A 15,346-nucleotide genomic window follows, 5' to 3' on the forward strand; every position below is an offset into this window, starting at 1 on the left:
CTACTGCTACCACATTGGGGTTCAGGTTATTGACTTTATGACTGGCTCACTCTATGCAAGGAGGCATATTGTCTTTTTCACTACTTCTCTAACAATTAGGTGGTAATTAAGAGTCAAAAACATTTGAAATCTATTAAGATAACTATATGAATAAGACTAACTCAAGGTTGACAGCCTTCCAAGGTCGGTAAAATGAGGACTCAGATTGTTGGGGTAATATGCTGACTCTGTAAACCACTTAGATCAGGGGTCTTCAAACTTGACAGCTTTAAGACTTGTGGACTTCAACTCCCAGAATTTCTCCTCCAGTCATGTCAGCTTAGGAATTCTGGGAGTTGAAGTCCACAAGTCTTAAACTTGCCAAGTTTGAAGACTTGACATAGAGAGTGCTGTAAAGCACTATAAAGTGGGGAATAAGTCTAAGTGATATTGCTATTATATACCACCAGAAGGTGGTATCTGCATCAGAATATTGAGAAAGATTAACATTTTTGAACTTTATAATACACACTATATTTATTTTATTTGGTTGGTCAATTGCTTACAAGGTAATAGGTATAAGTAAAAACATAGTTATGAATACATGGATACATATAAGAACGGTAGGCACGTTGATGCGCTTATGCACGCCCCCTACAGACCTTAGGAAAGGGGTGAGGTCAATAGTAGACAGTCTAAGGTTAAAGTTTTTGGGGTTTGGAGAAGAAACCACAGAGTCAGGTAGAGTATTCCAGACATTGACCACTGTGTTGCTGAAGTCGTATTTCCTGCAATCAAGTTTGGTGCGATTAACCTTGAGTTTGTATCTATTGTTTGCTCTTGTATTGTTATGGTTGAAGCTGAAGTATTCATTGACAGGTAGGACATTGCAATGTAAGATTTTATATACTATACTTAGTTTGGACCGAAGGCAGCGTAGTTCTAGGTTGTCTAGGTCTACAATTTCAAGTCTGGTGGCATAAGGTATTCTGCAACGAGTAGAGGAGTGGAGAACTCTTGTGAAATATTTCTGGATTTTCTCCACTGTGTTAATATCAGATACGTAATGTGGGTTCCAGACTGATGAGCTGTATTCGAGTATTGGTCTAGCAAATGTTTTGTATGCTCTAGTTTCTGGCCACTTTGTTTAAATACGTCTTTGTCTTTCTATTCAATTAATATTTGAAAATGGCATTTGTTTAGCTATTTCATGCAATGAAATAAATCCAGATATTCCTCCCCTAGTATTTAAAACATACAATTTTTTTAAAAAAAAGTCTTATGAAAGAGGTATAACTGCACAAAAATTGAACCTAAGTAATGAGCAAGCTGTACAATTTGTAAATCACCATGCTGAGTCTCAATGAGCAAGCTATACAATTTGTAAATCACCATGCTGAGTCTCAAAATTGATCAGCAAATCATACAAGGGCCTCATTTAGAGCTACATAAATTCGCTGAATTTCAATATGCCACAATTGAGATCACAAACTTTCTTTTTGGCAGTTCCCTTCTTCCTCAAATGCTTTCACCAGATTCTCAAGCTTAAAGTACTACTAAGCACTCTCCCATTTCTGTCGCGAGAGGAAGAGGGGTCTCTGTGTGTCTGAAGGCAGGATAAAACGTACTTCTCAAATGAACGTGTGTGTAAATACAAAAACATAAGCTATCTCAGCCTAGTTAAAAGCCATTCCGTGTACAAAACAAAAAGGGTCTCAAACTCCATTCCAATAAAAAGAATTTACCTCCCCCCCCCCCAATCCCAATAACAAACCAAACGAACGAGGCAACTAAGTTCATAGACTCCTGCATCAATTTCAGGTCCCCAATTAAATGTGACAAAGACATTTTTCAGTATCTCTGAAAAGGTCAAAACAAAAACTTCTGTAAGATAAAAAAAAACATTTTTTGCGAAGACCATAATAAAGAGCAGAGCCTTTTCAGCCCCGATCTGCTATCTTTCTGCCTTGCAAGTAATTCATAGCGAGTGAAGTGTTCCAAAGTGGTCTCCTCTCCAACCTAGATTCTGGCTTGCTGCGTTTCCACCTCCTGTTGTGGCCGAAGCCCCAGACAGCATGGGGCCTCTCACCTTTCCAGAAAAACGACCCCCGTTACCGTATTGCGGTCGACAGCATTAAACGAGGTAAGAGCAGGAAACCAGCTTCTTTTGTCATCACAGCAGTGCAAGCCACACATACTACTATTACTACTACGCCGCCGCCGCCGCCGCCGCCGCCTTCGAAATCCGTTGTCTGTCGTATTCCACTCCGTACTTTCCATCCAGCTTCCCTCCTCGTTCTCTTCCATGCAGACTGCACAGTATTTATAATGCATCTTCAGCTTCCAGCCTAACGAAAAGGACCTTCCCTCCTCGTCAGATCGAGGACGGTGGGGTTGTCTACAGCAATGCCTGTCGGAACAACGCTTGATTCTTGGGAACAGCTCGGCGGTTTCTGTAGCGGGAGAGAAAAAGTGGAATGAAAGGCTCGCGCGGACAGCCGCGGGTTATCCTCCAGGCTTCCAGGAGAAGTAGAATCGCGAGCGCTATTTAAAAAAAAAAAAAACAGGCGCCGGGTTGGACGATCCAAACGACAGTTGAAGGCCCTGCGTGAAGCGAGAGACCTGCGAGCGAATTAGCGTGGCGAGGGGCGACGACGGGGCGCTATGGCGTGGAGGGAAGGTAATACAGCTGCCGGGGGCGCGGTTGGGAGCTGCCGAAGGTGCTGAGGGCAACTGTCGCCGGGAAGGTATAAGCCCGGCGGATTCGCTCCTGTCCCTCGACGGCAACCCTGAAAACATATGTCGTCGCCCTGGGTGAGGGGAAGGGTGTGCCGGGTACCCATAAGCAGAGCTTTGGCGGCGTGGGGGACGGAGTTTGGGCGGGTACGCTATGCCATACGAGCCGAGGCGATCGTCCCTGGACTGCGGTGTCCGTGGCGGCTGATCGGCTGGACCGAACGATCGGCTCTCCACCCCACCCTCCCAACAGATCCGTTCCCAGGGAGGATCGACCTGGGAAGTTCGGCTCTGCAAACGTAAAACGGATCGGCAGAACCGCCCCCCCCCCCCTTCCCTGCCTGCCCAGATCCCGACATTTGCTTCTGGAAAACCCTGCAACAAGAGGATGGTTATTGGCTGCTTTTCGGTTCAGCCCTAGTCCTCTAAAAGCAGCTCAGGCAGAGGGGGAGGGGGAAAAAAGAGGGTAGCCAGAAGTTATAAATCTTTCGAAAAATGGACAACTGGAACAACTAGCTTAGCTGGCTGCACTGGTTGCTCCGAAGGGACAGAAAGGGTTGTGGGAAATGGATCCACGAAGGGCTGTTACACAAGTCGCAGCATGAGAGACCCAGGGTTTGACAAGAGCCTTTTGGGAGGGGCTCCATAGAGGCATATATGAAAGGCTGCTGTTGACACCGAATGGTGAATTAAAGGGGTCTCGTGCCTTGACCTCTCACACTTCTTCAATATCAACTCCTTTTACAGAGGTCATTGTAACTCTAATTATCACTGTTCGTGGTAGGCTTACTTCTTACTCCAAGTCTTCCATCATACTCTCTTGCTTTGGGCATTAAGAATAGGCAGTAGGATGATAGTTAAATTGGTTTGTACAAGTGGTAGACTAGTAAAATCGCCCATGCTTTTTCTAAAATGGGAGTCTCTATCATAAAGTATTTCAGCATAGGGATTTAGTAATCAGTTTTAATAGTTCAATAAGAGATCTAGAACACCAACATGTTCATACAGATATATATATGGACGGTTGAGAACTGAATAAACATTAGTTTGCAAGCCTCTTTCCTGTTACAACATAGCGCTAAAGAGCTTGGAACAGAGCGTTTTTTCCCTTGCTGGAAAACTATGGAAATTATACAGCTAATGCAGCTTTTGACAGGTGTATATTTTGGATTACTTTAGTTCTCTGTGTGTGGAAACTTAATGTTTTAGAAAAATCAAGAGGCAAATTATTCCTTCTGGTATATTTATGATTATTCTGTTTTCATATCTGACGTGTCTCCTTTAATTTTTGAAACTAGTTGATGCAGTAGGTAGACAACTACATTGAAGTGCAAGGAAGAAATACATTTGTAAATCAGATTTGTGTCCAGTACATTATAGAGAGATAAAGGAAAATGTTATGAGACTATCAAGATAGTTTGATTCCACAGATTAACTGTTGGGATTGTGCACTAAAAATTGTAGTCCAGATGTGAATAAACAAATAAGAGATTCTGATTATTTTATTATAATTGAAGGCCCTCTCCTGCTTTTATGTGAATTTTACTGTTTACCTTTTTGAATTTAAGAAGAGGTTTTCTGTTCCAAATTGTATAGTTCCGGGGAATTTTGATAATTATCTGTTTCAACTCCATATATTCTTCCAGCTCTTTTTCAATCCTCTGATTAACTATGTTTCATAAAAAGAATATTTACATGAATGTACTTTTTTTAAACATTACTCCACATTTGACAGCGATTAAGGCATCTGGCTATAAAACAGGAGACAAATGAGTTCTAATCCCACTTTATGCATGAAAGCAGCTGGGGCCAGTCACTTTCTCTCTTGCTAAGAAAAAGGAAGGCAGTAAGCAAACTTGAAAAAGTATTGCCAAGAAACTGTAGGACTAATCCAGATAATCTCCAGTAGACAGCACTGATTTCAAGATACCAAAAAAATGCTAATAAATCACAGGGGGAAAGTTTTAGTTATACTTGGTCTTTTATCATGAAGTAATTGTTTGAGGTGAATATATTTCACCTGTATTGCTTTTGTGACCAGGATAGTTTGCAGTTTATTGTTTCTGATACACAGATAAATTTCAACCTATTGCTAAGGCCCTCAACAACAAACTGTTTCATTTTCTTTAAGGGAAGAAAGACTATCTAGCTACACTGAACACCAAAGCTACAAAAAAAGGAAAAGATTTCTCTCAATGAAATTGCATGCACTAGGGTAAGAGATTTAACTAATTTTCATTCATTTGCAGCAAAAATAAAACACTGCTGCATTATTTTATTTTTAGCTCCTGTAAAAATGGAAATATTTAATTTTACTGATATTGATCTAATAAAAAGGCACTGAAATCTGGCTTAAGATGAAAATCCTGATTCATAGTATTTCTGCATTTGAAGATTTGATTTTATTGAATAACAAGTTTCTTTGCCAAAAGGGGAAAGTGCCTGCTTTTCCTTTTATACTTTTCACAATTGGAAGATTTAAGATGAATCTAGTATTTTATTTAGTATTTTATTTCTATTATTTCCATATATTTATGTTATATGTTATTTCTCATGCAATGAAACTGTATAGCTTCCACTCATATGGCTTGCATGTCTGAGAATTCAGATTATTGAACAAGATTCTTTTGGTTTTAACTTTTTCAGATATTCTTGATAGCTCAGGTTCTTCTGGTAGACTGCTGGAAAATGTTGGATAAAAGCTTTATATAGTTTCTTGTCCCCAGATATTTAGCACAAATAAATGTAAAATGTAGACTCTCTTGCTCAATGTTCATGAAAACTTTGTAGGCTGTGGCCAAATATAAAGGAGAACTAGTCATGATCTATTTCATGCCATTCCCAGATGATCTCACGATGTTGGCATGTAAATGTCTCAAAGTGGCAACGAAATAGGAATTAAGTTTGTAATGGATGATATATGCTAAGAATGTGGAGAGGAAAGTGATCAAGCATGAACTACAAAGTTATTGTTTTCATTGTTCTTGTACTTTGAAGTTAATGCAAATTTGATTACTTGAATGCTCCTATTAAATCTTTCCTGTTGACTTCAATGCAAGATACAAGGAAATATCAGATGATCAGTAGTACAATATGTCTAATTAATGACAACACTTAGTGAACCTTGGGTAATCTAAAAATATCTCAACAGAGTTAGAGATGAATAGTACTTTATAGGAAATTCTAGACTATAACTGAGATTGGAATTTTGAAAAAAGTTCCCAGAAGACAGTGGCGAAGTACTATACTACCATGTTGGTAGCAAGAAATTTGCGAAATCACTAGGAGTTGAACTAGTTCAGGGGTGTCAAATTCAAGTTCCAAGGGCTGGATCCAGCCCACAGGGTGCTTAGATCTGGCTCGAGGGGCCACCCTAGAAACAGCAAAGGACCAGCCCGCAGTGCCTCTGCCAGCAAAAATGGAGCTCAGGAGGGCCCTCCCGAGCTCCATTTTCGCTGGCAGAAAGTTGCAGGAGGCTGTCACAGCTGAAAACGGAGCTCAGAAGCCTGTTTTTGCTGGCAGAGTGCTCCGGCCACCACAGGTGCCCCAACACGAGTGATGTTGAACTGGCCACGCCCACTCCAGTCCCCCAAGGTCAAACAAAAGCCTGATGCGGCCCTTAATGAAATCGAGTTTGACACCCCTGAACTGGATGAATCACTTGAGCTGGCTCATACTTAAGTGGTGATCAGTATGCAATTTTTATTCAACATACAGGTTTTATAATACACCAGAAATACCTAGTGTTTTGATGATTCTACATAAAATAGTAAAAATTGTGTCAAATCCAAGTTGCTTCTCACTTTGGAAAAATTTATAAATGAGTAATAGGCTTCCAATTCCCATAAGTATCTGCTTCCACCTCTCAGATACTCGATTCCAACATCAGTAAGGACACATTTAGATTTCTGATTCCTATATAATGATAGATCATAATGTTGTTTGTTTATTTTGGTTTAACATGTGTGATCTAACTTACTGTGCCTTGCCCAATTAGCTGTGAAAAAACCCTCACAGTATAGCTCTCTGTTTTGTTATGAAAATGCCTTTTCAACAGCTACAGTAATGAGCAAAGCCATTCATACTGTAGCTGGATTCATGCATCATTCTAAACTTCACAATAGAGCAAACAGCCAAGTCATATTACAGCTTGGTTCCTACATCATGCTTAACGATAATATGAATAAACCATAATTTGCTAGTTTGACAATAATAAACCATGAGTTATAAACAATGATGGTTAGATTTATATAACACTTTAAATCAAGATTACCTCAACAGAACTCAGTGTATATATTCACAGTTTAACGTGTTCACACAACATTATATAGCCTTGATGGCACAGTGGTTAGAATGCAGTACTGCAGGCTCCTTCTGCTGACTGCCAGCTGCCTACAATTTGGCAGATCGAATCTCACCAGGCTCAAGGTTGACTCAGCCTTCCTTCCTTCCAAGGTGGGTAAAATGAGGACCCAAATTGTTGCGGGCAATTGGCTGACTCTGTAAACCGTTTAGAGAGGGCTGTAAAGTGGCATATAAGTCTAAGTGCTATTGCTATTATGCCAGAATTTAAAATCACAGGTTTTTGAAGAAACTATAACATCCTGTAAAATGCTAGGCCTGGGTGTGTGCATTATTTATTTCATTAGATTTATGTCCTGCCTTTCCTGTAAGAGTTCAAATATTCCCTCTCCCAAATTCCCCCATAGCAACAATCCTATGGATAGGTTGGGTAGCAGGAATCTTCAGAACCACAATATGGTGAACTATGATAGAGTCCTTGACAGGAGCAATGGTACTTGGTACTTGCTACTTGGAAGGGAGTGCAACTCAGGGTTCTGTACATGCTACACCCTTAACCAGTAAAAGAAGGGGAAAAGTTACTCACTGACTTTCCCCTGTAGGTTTTCCCCTCTGAAAAAGTTGACCAGCAGTCTTAAGAATGGGGTGGAAGGGGTCAATACCATCCCTTTCCCAATTCAGTTTTCTGGAACCTTATCTGGATTTTGGGTTTGCCCATCAAATGGGGATGCCCTTCAGCTTTGGCCTGTTAAGTTTTCAAGTACCTATGGAATACTGTAAAAGCCATTAAAAGGAATTTGAGCAACTACATTGAAAACTCTAATCTGTATTTTAAGAGAGATACTTGCTTGAGTGTAGGCTTTTAAAAAATACTTTGAATATCTAATGATTTCTAGATTTTTTTTAGAACAAGTAGGCAAAAGGCTGATACTGTTTTTGCCTGCATCAACTGCAAGAAGAAAGTAATCAATAAAGTGGGACTTCAAAAATAATTGAATGTTCCCAACTTAGCCTTATATGGTGGCTTCTATAACAGTATACATAATACTATCTGATAGCTTTTCAATAGAAAAAAAATCAGTAGAATAGTCTTATATCTTCGCTAGTTCTTTGTTATCTCTGTCTGATTCTAAAAGGCTTGTTTTGCTGCCACAAAAGAGAAACAGTTATTTACACTTGCTTTGTTCTCTACCCACAAATGAGGTAGTTACAAACCTCAGGTCACTCTTGTCATATACACTGCAAGTACTGCCATCATTTAAGAGAATCACAGGCAGGTTGCACAGTAATAATCTTCCTTAATCTTTTTTCACGTTCATAATTACAGCAATTTTAAGAGTTTCTGAATGGAACTGGGACATTTGACAGGCTGATATGATGGAGAGGCTTATTTGTGGGGGAAATGTATTTCAAGTGTCCCAGATTCCAAAGTTACATTATCTATATGACTTGGCTGTTAAATAAGAAAGCAAGCTATTAAACATATACTTCTCTAAAGAGCTTTTTGTTGTTGTTTTTCCTTAAACTTTGTCCTAGAGAGAAGTGTGCATGATCTGAATCTGATGAGATGATCTCTATGTATTTTTTATCAGTTGAAATGATGTATAAGATACTATCATATAAGATAATGATAAGACAATATACAGATGTTTAATAATATGTTCCGTAATATCATGTGCCTGCTTGTGAATATTGAGTGTATTTACAGGTTGGGAAACTACCTCTCTTCTAGTGAATCATATCCAATTCCTCTTTCTTGAGCACAAATTTACCATGTATCCTCAAATATTTATTCTTATATTAAATAAATGCTGTTCAGCAGGGTGCCATGGTTCAAAATTATTTGTTTCTGCTTTTATTTTAAGGAAGCCACATTCAATTTTACTGAGACATTCTGCCTTCATAATTAAAAGTGCTATTGCTTCCTCTTACCTGAATCTTAGGAGATGGGAGCTAAGATTCATTTTATTATTTAATTTTATTTTATTTTATTTTACCCCCTATCTTCCCTATAAGGTGACTCGAGACTATTTACAAGTTATAAGTACAAAACAATTAAAATATCAAAACATTAAAACTATTCAGATTATAATTTTAAAATTATACTGAAACCAGAACCAAGAGACAGGATATGGATGAGGTCTTCTTACTCCATCAGCCACTTCAGTGATGAGCGTCCTCCTTGGGGGCCCAGGCCAACCAGCAAAGCCAAGTTTTAATACTCTTCTGAAAGACCAAAAGGGTGGGCCTCACCTTGGTGGTAGAATGTTCCATAGGGATGCAGTCACAGCAGAAAAGGTTTTTCTCCTGCTGGAATTCCTTAGCAGATGGGGTCCACAGTAGATCTATTCCACTGGTGTGAGTGAGACGGGCTAGTCCAATTGAGGAGAGACAGTTCCTCAGATACATGCCATGATGAGATGCATTTCTTGCCAGAGTAGTAAGAGATGCATTTCTTGCCAGAGTAGTAAGTTACTATCTTGGCAAAGTTAACATACCAGTGCATTACATTGCACTTCTTTGTTTCCGTATAAATGGGAAATATATACTGCTGCAGATATAAAGTTAATTTTAATCATCAGCTTTCCTATCCAGTACTAAAGCTAATTATATTGTGGTTCATAAGTTGTACAAGTGTGATGTCACACGAGATTTTTTTTCCTCTGGGATTCCTTTCTTCAGCTAAACCATAAATCTGTTTCCCAGATTCAGTAAATTCTTAGGAGTATATCCTCAGTTACATTTCTGTTGTTCCAAGAAGCAGGACTATGAAAATATAGTATAACTAGCTCATTACATTTTTATAGCAAAGTTGGATTATTTCTTCAAAATGCATGTCCTCGTTTTTAAGCCCCTTATTTTCTTAGCATTTCATTTGGAAATTAAAAGTTAGCTTATATTTCCTCCCAAAGATCAGAAGCTAGTGGGATTGTTCCATATATGAGAGGACCACTGTCTTACTCCCTGGTTCCCAGTTTTTGTTTTCAGCACTTTCTTTTTTCCCTTGTCATCAAAGTTGAGCAGCATTTATTTAATGCATTTTACATTTTAAAAATGATGCATATAGATTTTCAACCTCCCCATTATGACATTGTCATATAGGTAAATCAATATTTACTCCAAATAGTTTATGATGCCGGTCTGAGAATGAGAAATGGTGTCTTTAAAATCCTAGTTAGTTGATTTAGGTTAATTTAAGCCAGGTAGTCTTCAACTTATAACCATTCTTTTAGTGACTGTTCAAAAAAGTGAAAGTGAAATGACCAGTTCTCACACGTACAGCTTGCAACATTCCCATGGTCACATGATCAAAAGTTGGCTGCTTATCAACTGGCATTGTATTTACAACAGTTGCAGCATTCCAGGGACGTGTGGTCACCATTTTCAACCTTCCCAGCCGGTTTCTGACCAGCAAAGTCAATGGGGGGAAACAAATTTGATGGACAACCACATGATTCACTTAACAACTGCAGTGTTTTGCTTAACAACCATGGCAAAAAAGGGTTGGCAAACGGGGCACAACTCAATTAACTGCTTTGCTTAGCAACAGAAATGTTGGGGTCAATTGTGGTCATACATTGAAGACCACCTATATTGGCTTTTATATTGGATAGTTCTATATCAGCCTCAATATTTGAAGAGAAAAGGGAAGAACAGCATTTCTCGTACATTATGTTGATTTCCCCCCCCCCCAACCCCCTCCCCTGTTATGGTAACTTCATTGCAGTAAGGAAGATGTGTAGAGAATATATTTCCAATTCAGGAAGCTGTTGTCATTCATATTCGGGAAGTTTTCACATGTTGATCCTCATAGTGGGAATTGTTTTTGGACTTTTTCAAGTGTATACTCAAAAGCAAGGTACCCAGATGTATTGAAGAAAGTGTGCATAATAGAAAAACGATTGTGGTGCTGCAAATGTTCTGTGCCCACTGTCTTGGAGAAGAAATGACTAAAATTTTATATTGTAAGAGATAGTTCCTAGGGATTTGGGGATACAATAACATTTAAGTTATTGTAGGTAAGTTCTGGGTCTCTGCTGGATTGTATTAGTAAGCAATGCAAATGTAAAAAAAAACATGTTACTGACCTGTCCTTTTTTCCCCTCTCTTCCTTTTCTGTCAAGATTTACTTGCACATTATTCCCAAGTTTTATGAAGACTAAGTACCTGGTTGGTGAAGAGCTGAATGTGCAAAGGAGAAATTTCATACTGCGACTTGGATTGCTGCCATCACTGTGACATCCTGATCCCCCGGCATCATGTACTGTCTCCAGTGGTTACTGCCCGTCCTCCTCATTCCCAAGCCCCTCAACCCAGCCTTGTGGTTCAGTCACTCAATGTTCATGGGCTTCTACCTTCTGAGTTTCTTGTTGGAGCGGAAACCTTGCACAATCTGTGCCTTGGTCTTCTTGGCTGCTCTGTTTCTCATCTGCTACAGCTGCTGGGGGAATTGTTTCTTATACCACTGCTCTGGTTCCCAACTGCCGGACTCTGCTCATGATCCCAATGTAGTTGGCACCTAAAATCTTCTACTTGGTTGCACTTTTTTTTTTCCTTTTAAAAGGGCGGTGTCATGGGAAGGAGGGAATATAAGGCATGTGATTGGAGTACATGTTTCGGTTAAAATGTTTCATTCATGATTATCCGCACTTCCACAATTTTCCTGTACAATTTGACAAAAGTTGTTATTAGTAATAGCTGGCAATGCTGTCTGTTCGAGGGTTTGAAGCAGAGCTGCTAATGGGTGCCATCCCTTCCTTCGGTATTATCGTTTGAGTTTGGTCCTTCCATTTCCAATTTGGAGGTGAAGAGACCTGTTGAGTGTTGTCTAACGTCAAATGAGAAGGTAGCCATCCATCCTTTGGAACATGAATGTCAGATCTTTGTTGAAACAGTTGCAACGCTGTTTTTCCATCTTGAGTTCGGTAGAAAGCTAGTCCTTCTCACGGTATTCATCTGAAGGGGAACTATCAAGTGGTTGATAAGCCTGACAGCACCTGGAGCCAGAAGCTGCTTATTATCTCAGCAGGCCATCCTGGAACATGTATACTGCCCGTTTCCCAAACTACTTCATCTATGTCACAGCTCAAAAATTCCAAAATCATCACGATGCCATTTTTAATGCACAAATGCCGAAGCTTGTCTCTCTTTCTCTCTTTCTTTCTTTCTCTCTTTCTTTCTTTCTCTCTTTCTCTCTCTCTCTCTCTCTCCCTCCCTCCCTCCCTCCCTCCCTCCCCCCCCCTTTCTCTCTCTCTCTCTCTTTATCCCAAACATCTACTTTTTATGGAGGACCCTGAATTGGAAAGAAAGCATGCACTGCTGTAAAGCTTGGGGAATTTTGTTTTTTATTGTATTGCTTTTGAATTTTAAGCTGCCAGTGTTTCTAGCTTGAAAAAGCAACCGGAGTGCGGGGATGGATCAGTATATCAGGTCTGGTTTCTCCATACCAAGGTGGGGCTGTCAGTGGAGTATAATGTGCTGCTTTTTTCTTTTAGGCCAAAAGTATTATGTTATCACAAGCAAATGAGCCTGTGTTCACATATATAGGTGAAAGAAAGTGACATCTGTTTAAGCTACATATCTTCATAGGATTCTGTGAAGCCGTTTTTCTAGTGGTACCTGGCTCGTGGTTTTCTTCTTCTCTCCTTTTCTCCACTGAGACTTTGCTTTCTTTCCTCCTCAAGAGCTAATTGCTGGTGTGAAATTCTAAGGTAGCCTGAGGAAAAGACAAACAGATACCTGTTCTGTTACTTTCCAAAGTTATTTTCTCATTTGTCTCTACACAATCTTCCTTGGAAGAATGTTGCTGAAAAGGCATTTTTGTCTCTCTCAAAGGACATGGAACTGAAAATCCAGTCGTGAAACCTCAGTAGCTTTTTTAAATTATTTTTGTTGGTTATTCATTGCACAGCTGTTCAACAGATTTAATAAAGCTTTATAAACTTTGGTCTGTGGATTAGTGCCATTTATGATGCAGTCACATTTTCACTGGACTAAGACCTTTGCTTTCAAGGCAGCTTATCTTTTTCACAACTTCCTAAAGCCATTTTTATTTCCAAAGTGTTTTGATTGCAAACCAAATAAGTTTTTATGTGCCAATCTAGGCACTGACCTGACCAATTTCACAAAACGTTCCAGTAACTGTGTATCTTGATATGGAAAACAGTAGAGCTTTCTGGACAATAAAGGGGAACAGAAACTATTTTCTTTCTTAATTGACTTTCCTAATCTTTTTTAACAGTACAGGGAGCCCTCAGTACCACAATTGGGGCTGGAACATCCTTCACTGTTAAGTGAGCATGTCAGATTTTACAGCTTTTTTGCTATGATTGTTAAGCAAATCAAGTCATTAATCAAAACTGGCAAATCCCCTCCCCCATTGATTTTGCTTGTGGAAAATTGGCTGAGAAAGTTGCAAAATTGTGCTGCAACCATTATAAATACATGCGGGTTACCAAATGTCCAATTTGGCTAAAATTGGGAGCCAATTTTGGTGTTGTCTAGATTGCATTAATCTCCCTTGTTTTTGTCATGTAAGAACTGCTTGAATTGTGCATAAGTAATAGCCTCGGTAGTTTTTCTTTAAAAACCTATTTTTCCTGATTATTTATTTATGAGACATAAGCTGATCAAATTTCTTCTCTGACTCATGTTTTTTTCTAAAACTCTGCATTAGCAGTTTCTTTTTTGGCCCCGGGAGGCTCATAAACAAAACTATAAAACTTAAATTACTGTTTCTTTTGCAGCTTTAATTTGCCTGATATCAAATGTGAAATTCTCTTGACATTGCTATATTGAGGGAATTCATAGATGTTAATCAAGAAAAAGGTGGGGATGCAGCAAGAATAGTAAATTAGAAAACACAGATTTAAATTATTATAAAATTTAGTTTTTGGTAATTATGTAGCATCTAAGGTTTTGAAATATACATGCTTGCTATAAATTTTATTTCTTTTTAAGGCTGTCTTATTATTTGGGCAACATTTTGTTTCACACTTTAGATAAAACAGTTGCATGTGTTTGTGTGCTAGTAACAGAAAAATGTCTTTGACAATAATTACAGATAAGCTTTCTTTTGCTATTGATTTTACTTTATTCCCAGTCAATAATAAAATATATGTTTAAAGATAGAGAGAATCCTATTAGTTTATAAATATTTTTAGGTAGCTTCACTGATCACCTCAGATGTATATCTTGTATTTTGTTGAGGCACAGAACATTTTCTCCTCCAGTTTTTCCCACAATTACCCTATATGGTAGTTTGGGCAGAAAGAATGACTGGCTCAAGGTCAAAGGATGAGGGTGGATGTGAATCTGAATCTCTATAGTAGCAGTCCAACAACTTAATTTCTCACTAGTGTTGGCGAATCTATGACAATTCTATCAAAGGCGACATGCCGCTATCTTTTGGGTGACACATCAGCGTTGATCAGCACCCCATGATTATTCTTAAAAACACACCCTGCTAATGCAATTTGTGGAGGTTGCACAAGAATGGTTGTGCTCTCATGTGGCCTCCAGAGCCTTTGGAAATCCTGCAAGAGCGTGATCCTCTGGGGCCTCTGCAAATCATGAAAGATTTGGGCCATGGTTTCATGCGGTTTTTGGACACTGCAGAAGAGCCCCCAAAGTGGCTTCAAGGATAAAGGCCTCATGCAACTTCAAGCAGCCTCAGCTAGGTCACAGGAGCCTTTCAACAGAAAGAGAACGCTGCCTGAAGGTAAGCAGCATGCAGCCAGTTCCTATGGAGTGCTGCACTGCAGGGAAATTGCATCTTGGGAAACAGCTCAAGATGGCCTTTAATCTACACAAAATGGTTTTAAATCTTGGCAATTTTTAAGATGAATGGACTTCAACTCCCAGAATTTCACACTCAGCCATGCTGGCTGTGGAATTCTGGGAGTTGCAATGTATAGATCTTAAAAGTTGTCAAGGTTGATAAACACTACTAGTTTTCCAGAAGTGATTTAGTTCCTCTGTCTTGTGAGCTATTTCATTTTCTGCAGAATGCCACACATAGTTACAGCCTCAAATACAAACTGAATGCTTGGAACTAACAATTAAAAAAAAAATAGAAGTACAGCAACGAGAAAAATAGATATACAAATGAAAATGCTTTTAACTTGCTTTATTTCAAAGGCATGTGTGAAAAGAGCAAGTAAATATGTTAAGAGTTAAATGTAGAATGGCAAGAGGGAGACAATGGAACTGGTGATCAGCAAAAGTTTCAGCAGACAAAAATAATTACTGGAGAAATGTTGGTTCATAAAGTGGAAAAATTGAACTCTAGTTTCTCCCTTGATGAAAATCCTTATAGCTGGATCCTAGT

At 39.1% G+C, this 15,346-nt stretch overlaps 1 protein-coding gene across 1 annotated transcript; it reads left to right on the plus strand.

The window, feature by feature from the left end:
* Positions 1–11,144: 11,144 nt before the first annotated feature.
* Positions 11,145–12,964, plus strand: BLCAP (BLCAP apoptosis inducing factor). Its single transcript, XM_026665044.2, has one exon. The coding sequence runs from the start codon at positions 11,277–11,279 to the stop codon at positions 11,538–11,540; it is 264 nt and encodes an 87-aa protein (XP_026520829.1). The 5' UTR covers positions 11,145–11,276; the 3' UTR covers positions 11,541–12,964.
* Positions 12,965–15,346: the final 2,382 nt, after the last annotated feature.

This window comes from Notechis scutatus, chromosome 3 (assembly GCF_049901735.1).
Source record: "Notechis scutatus isolate UNSWTSFEM ecotype Mainland chromosome 3, rNotScu1.2, whole genome shotgun sequence".
NCBI lineage: Eukaryota > Metazoa > Chordata > Lepidosauria > Squamata > Elapidae > Notechis > Notechis scutatus.

Coding starts and splice junctions, on each gene's coding strand:
- BLCAP (XM_026665044.2), top strand. CDS start 11,277: ATGTACTGTCTCCAGTGGTTACTGCCCGTCCTCCTCATTCCCAAGCCC.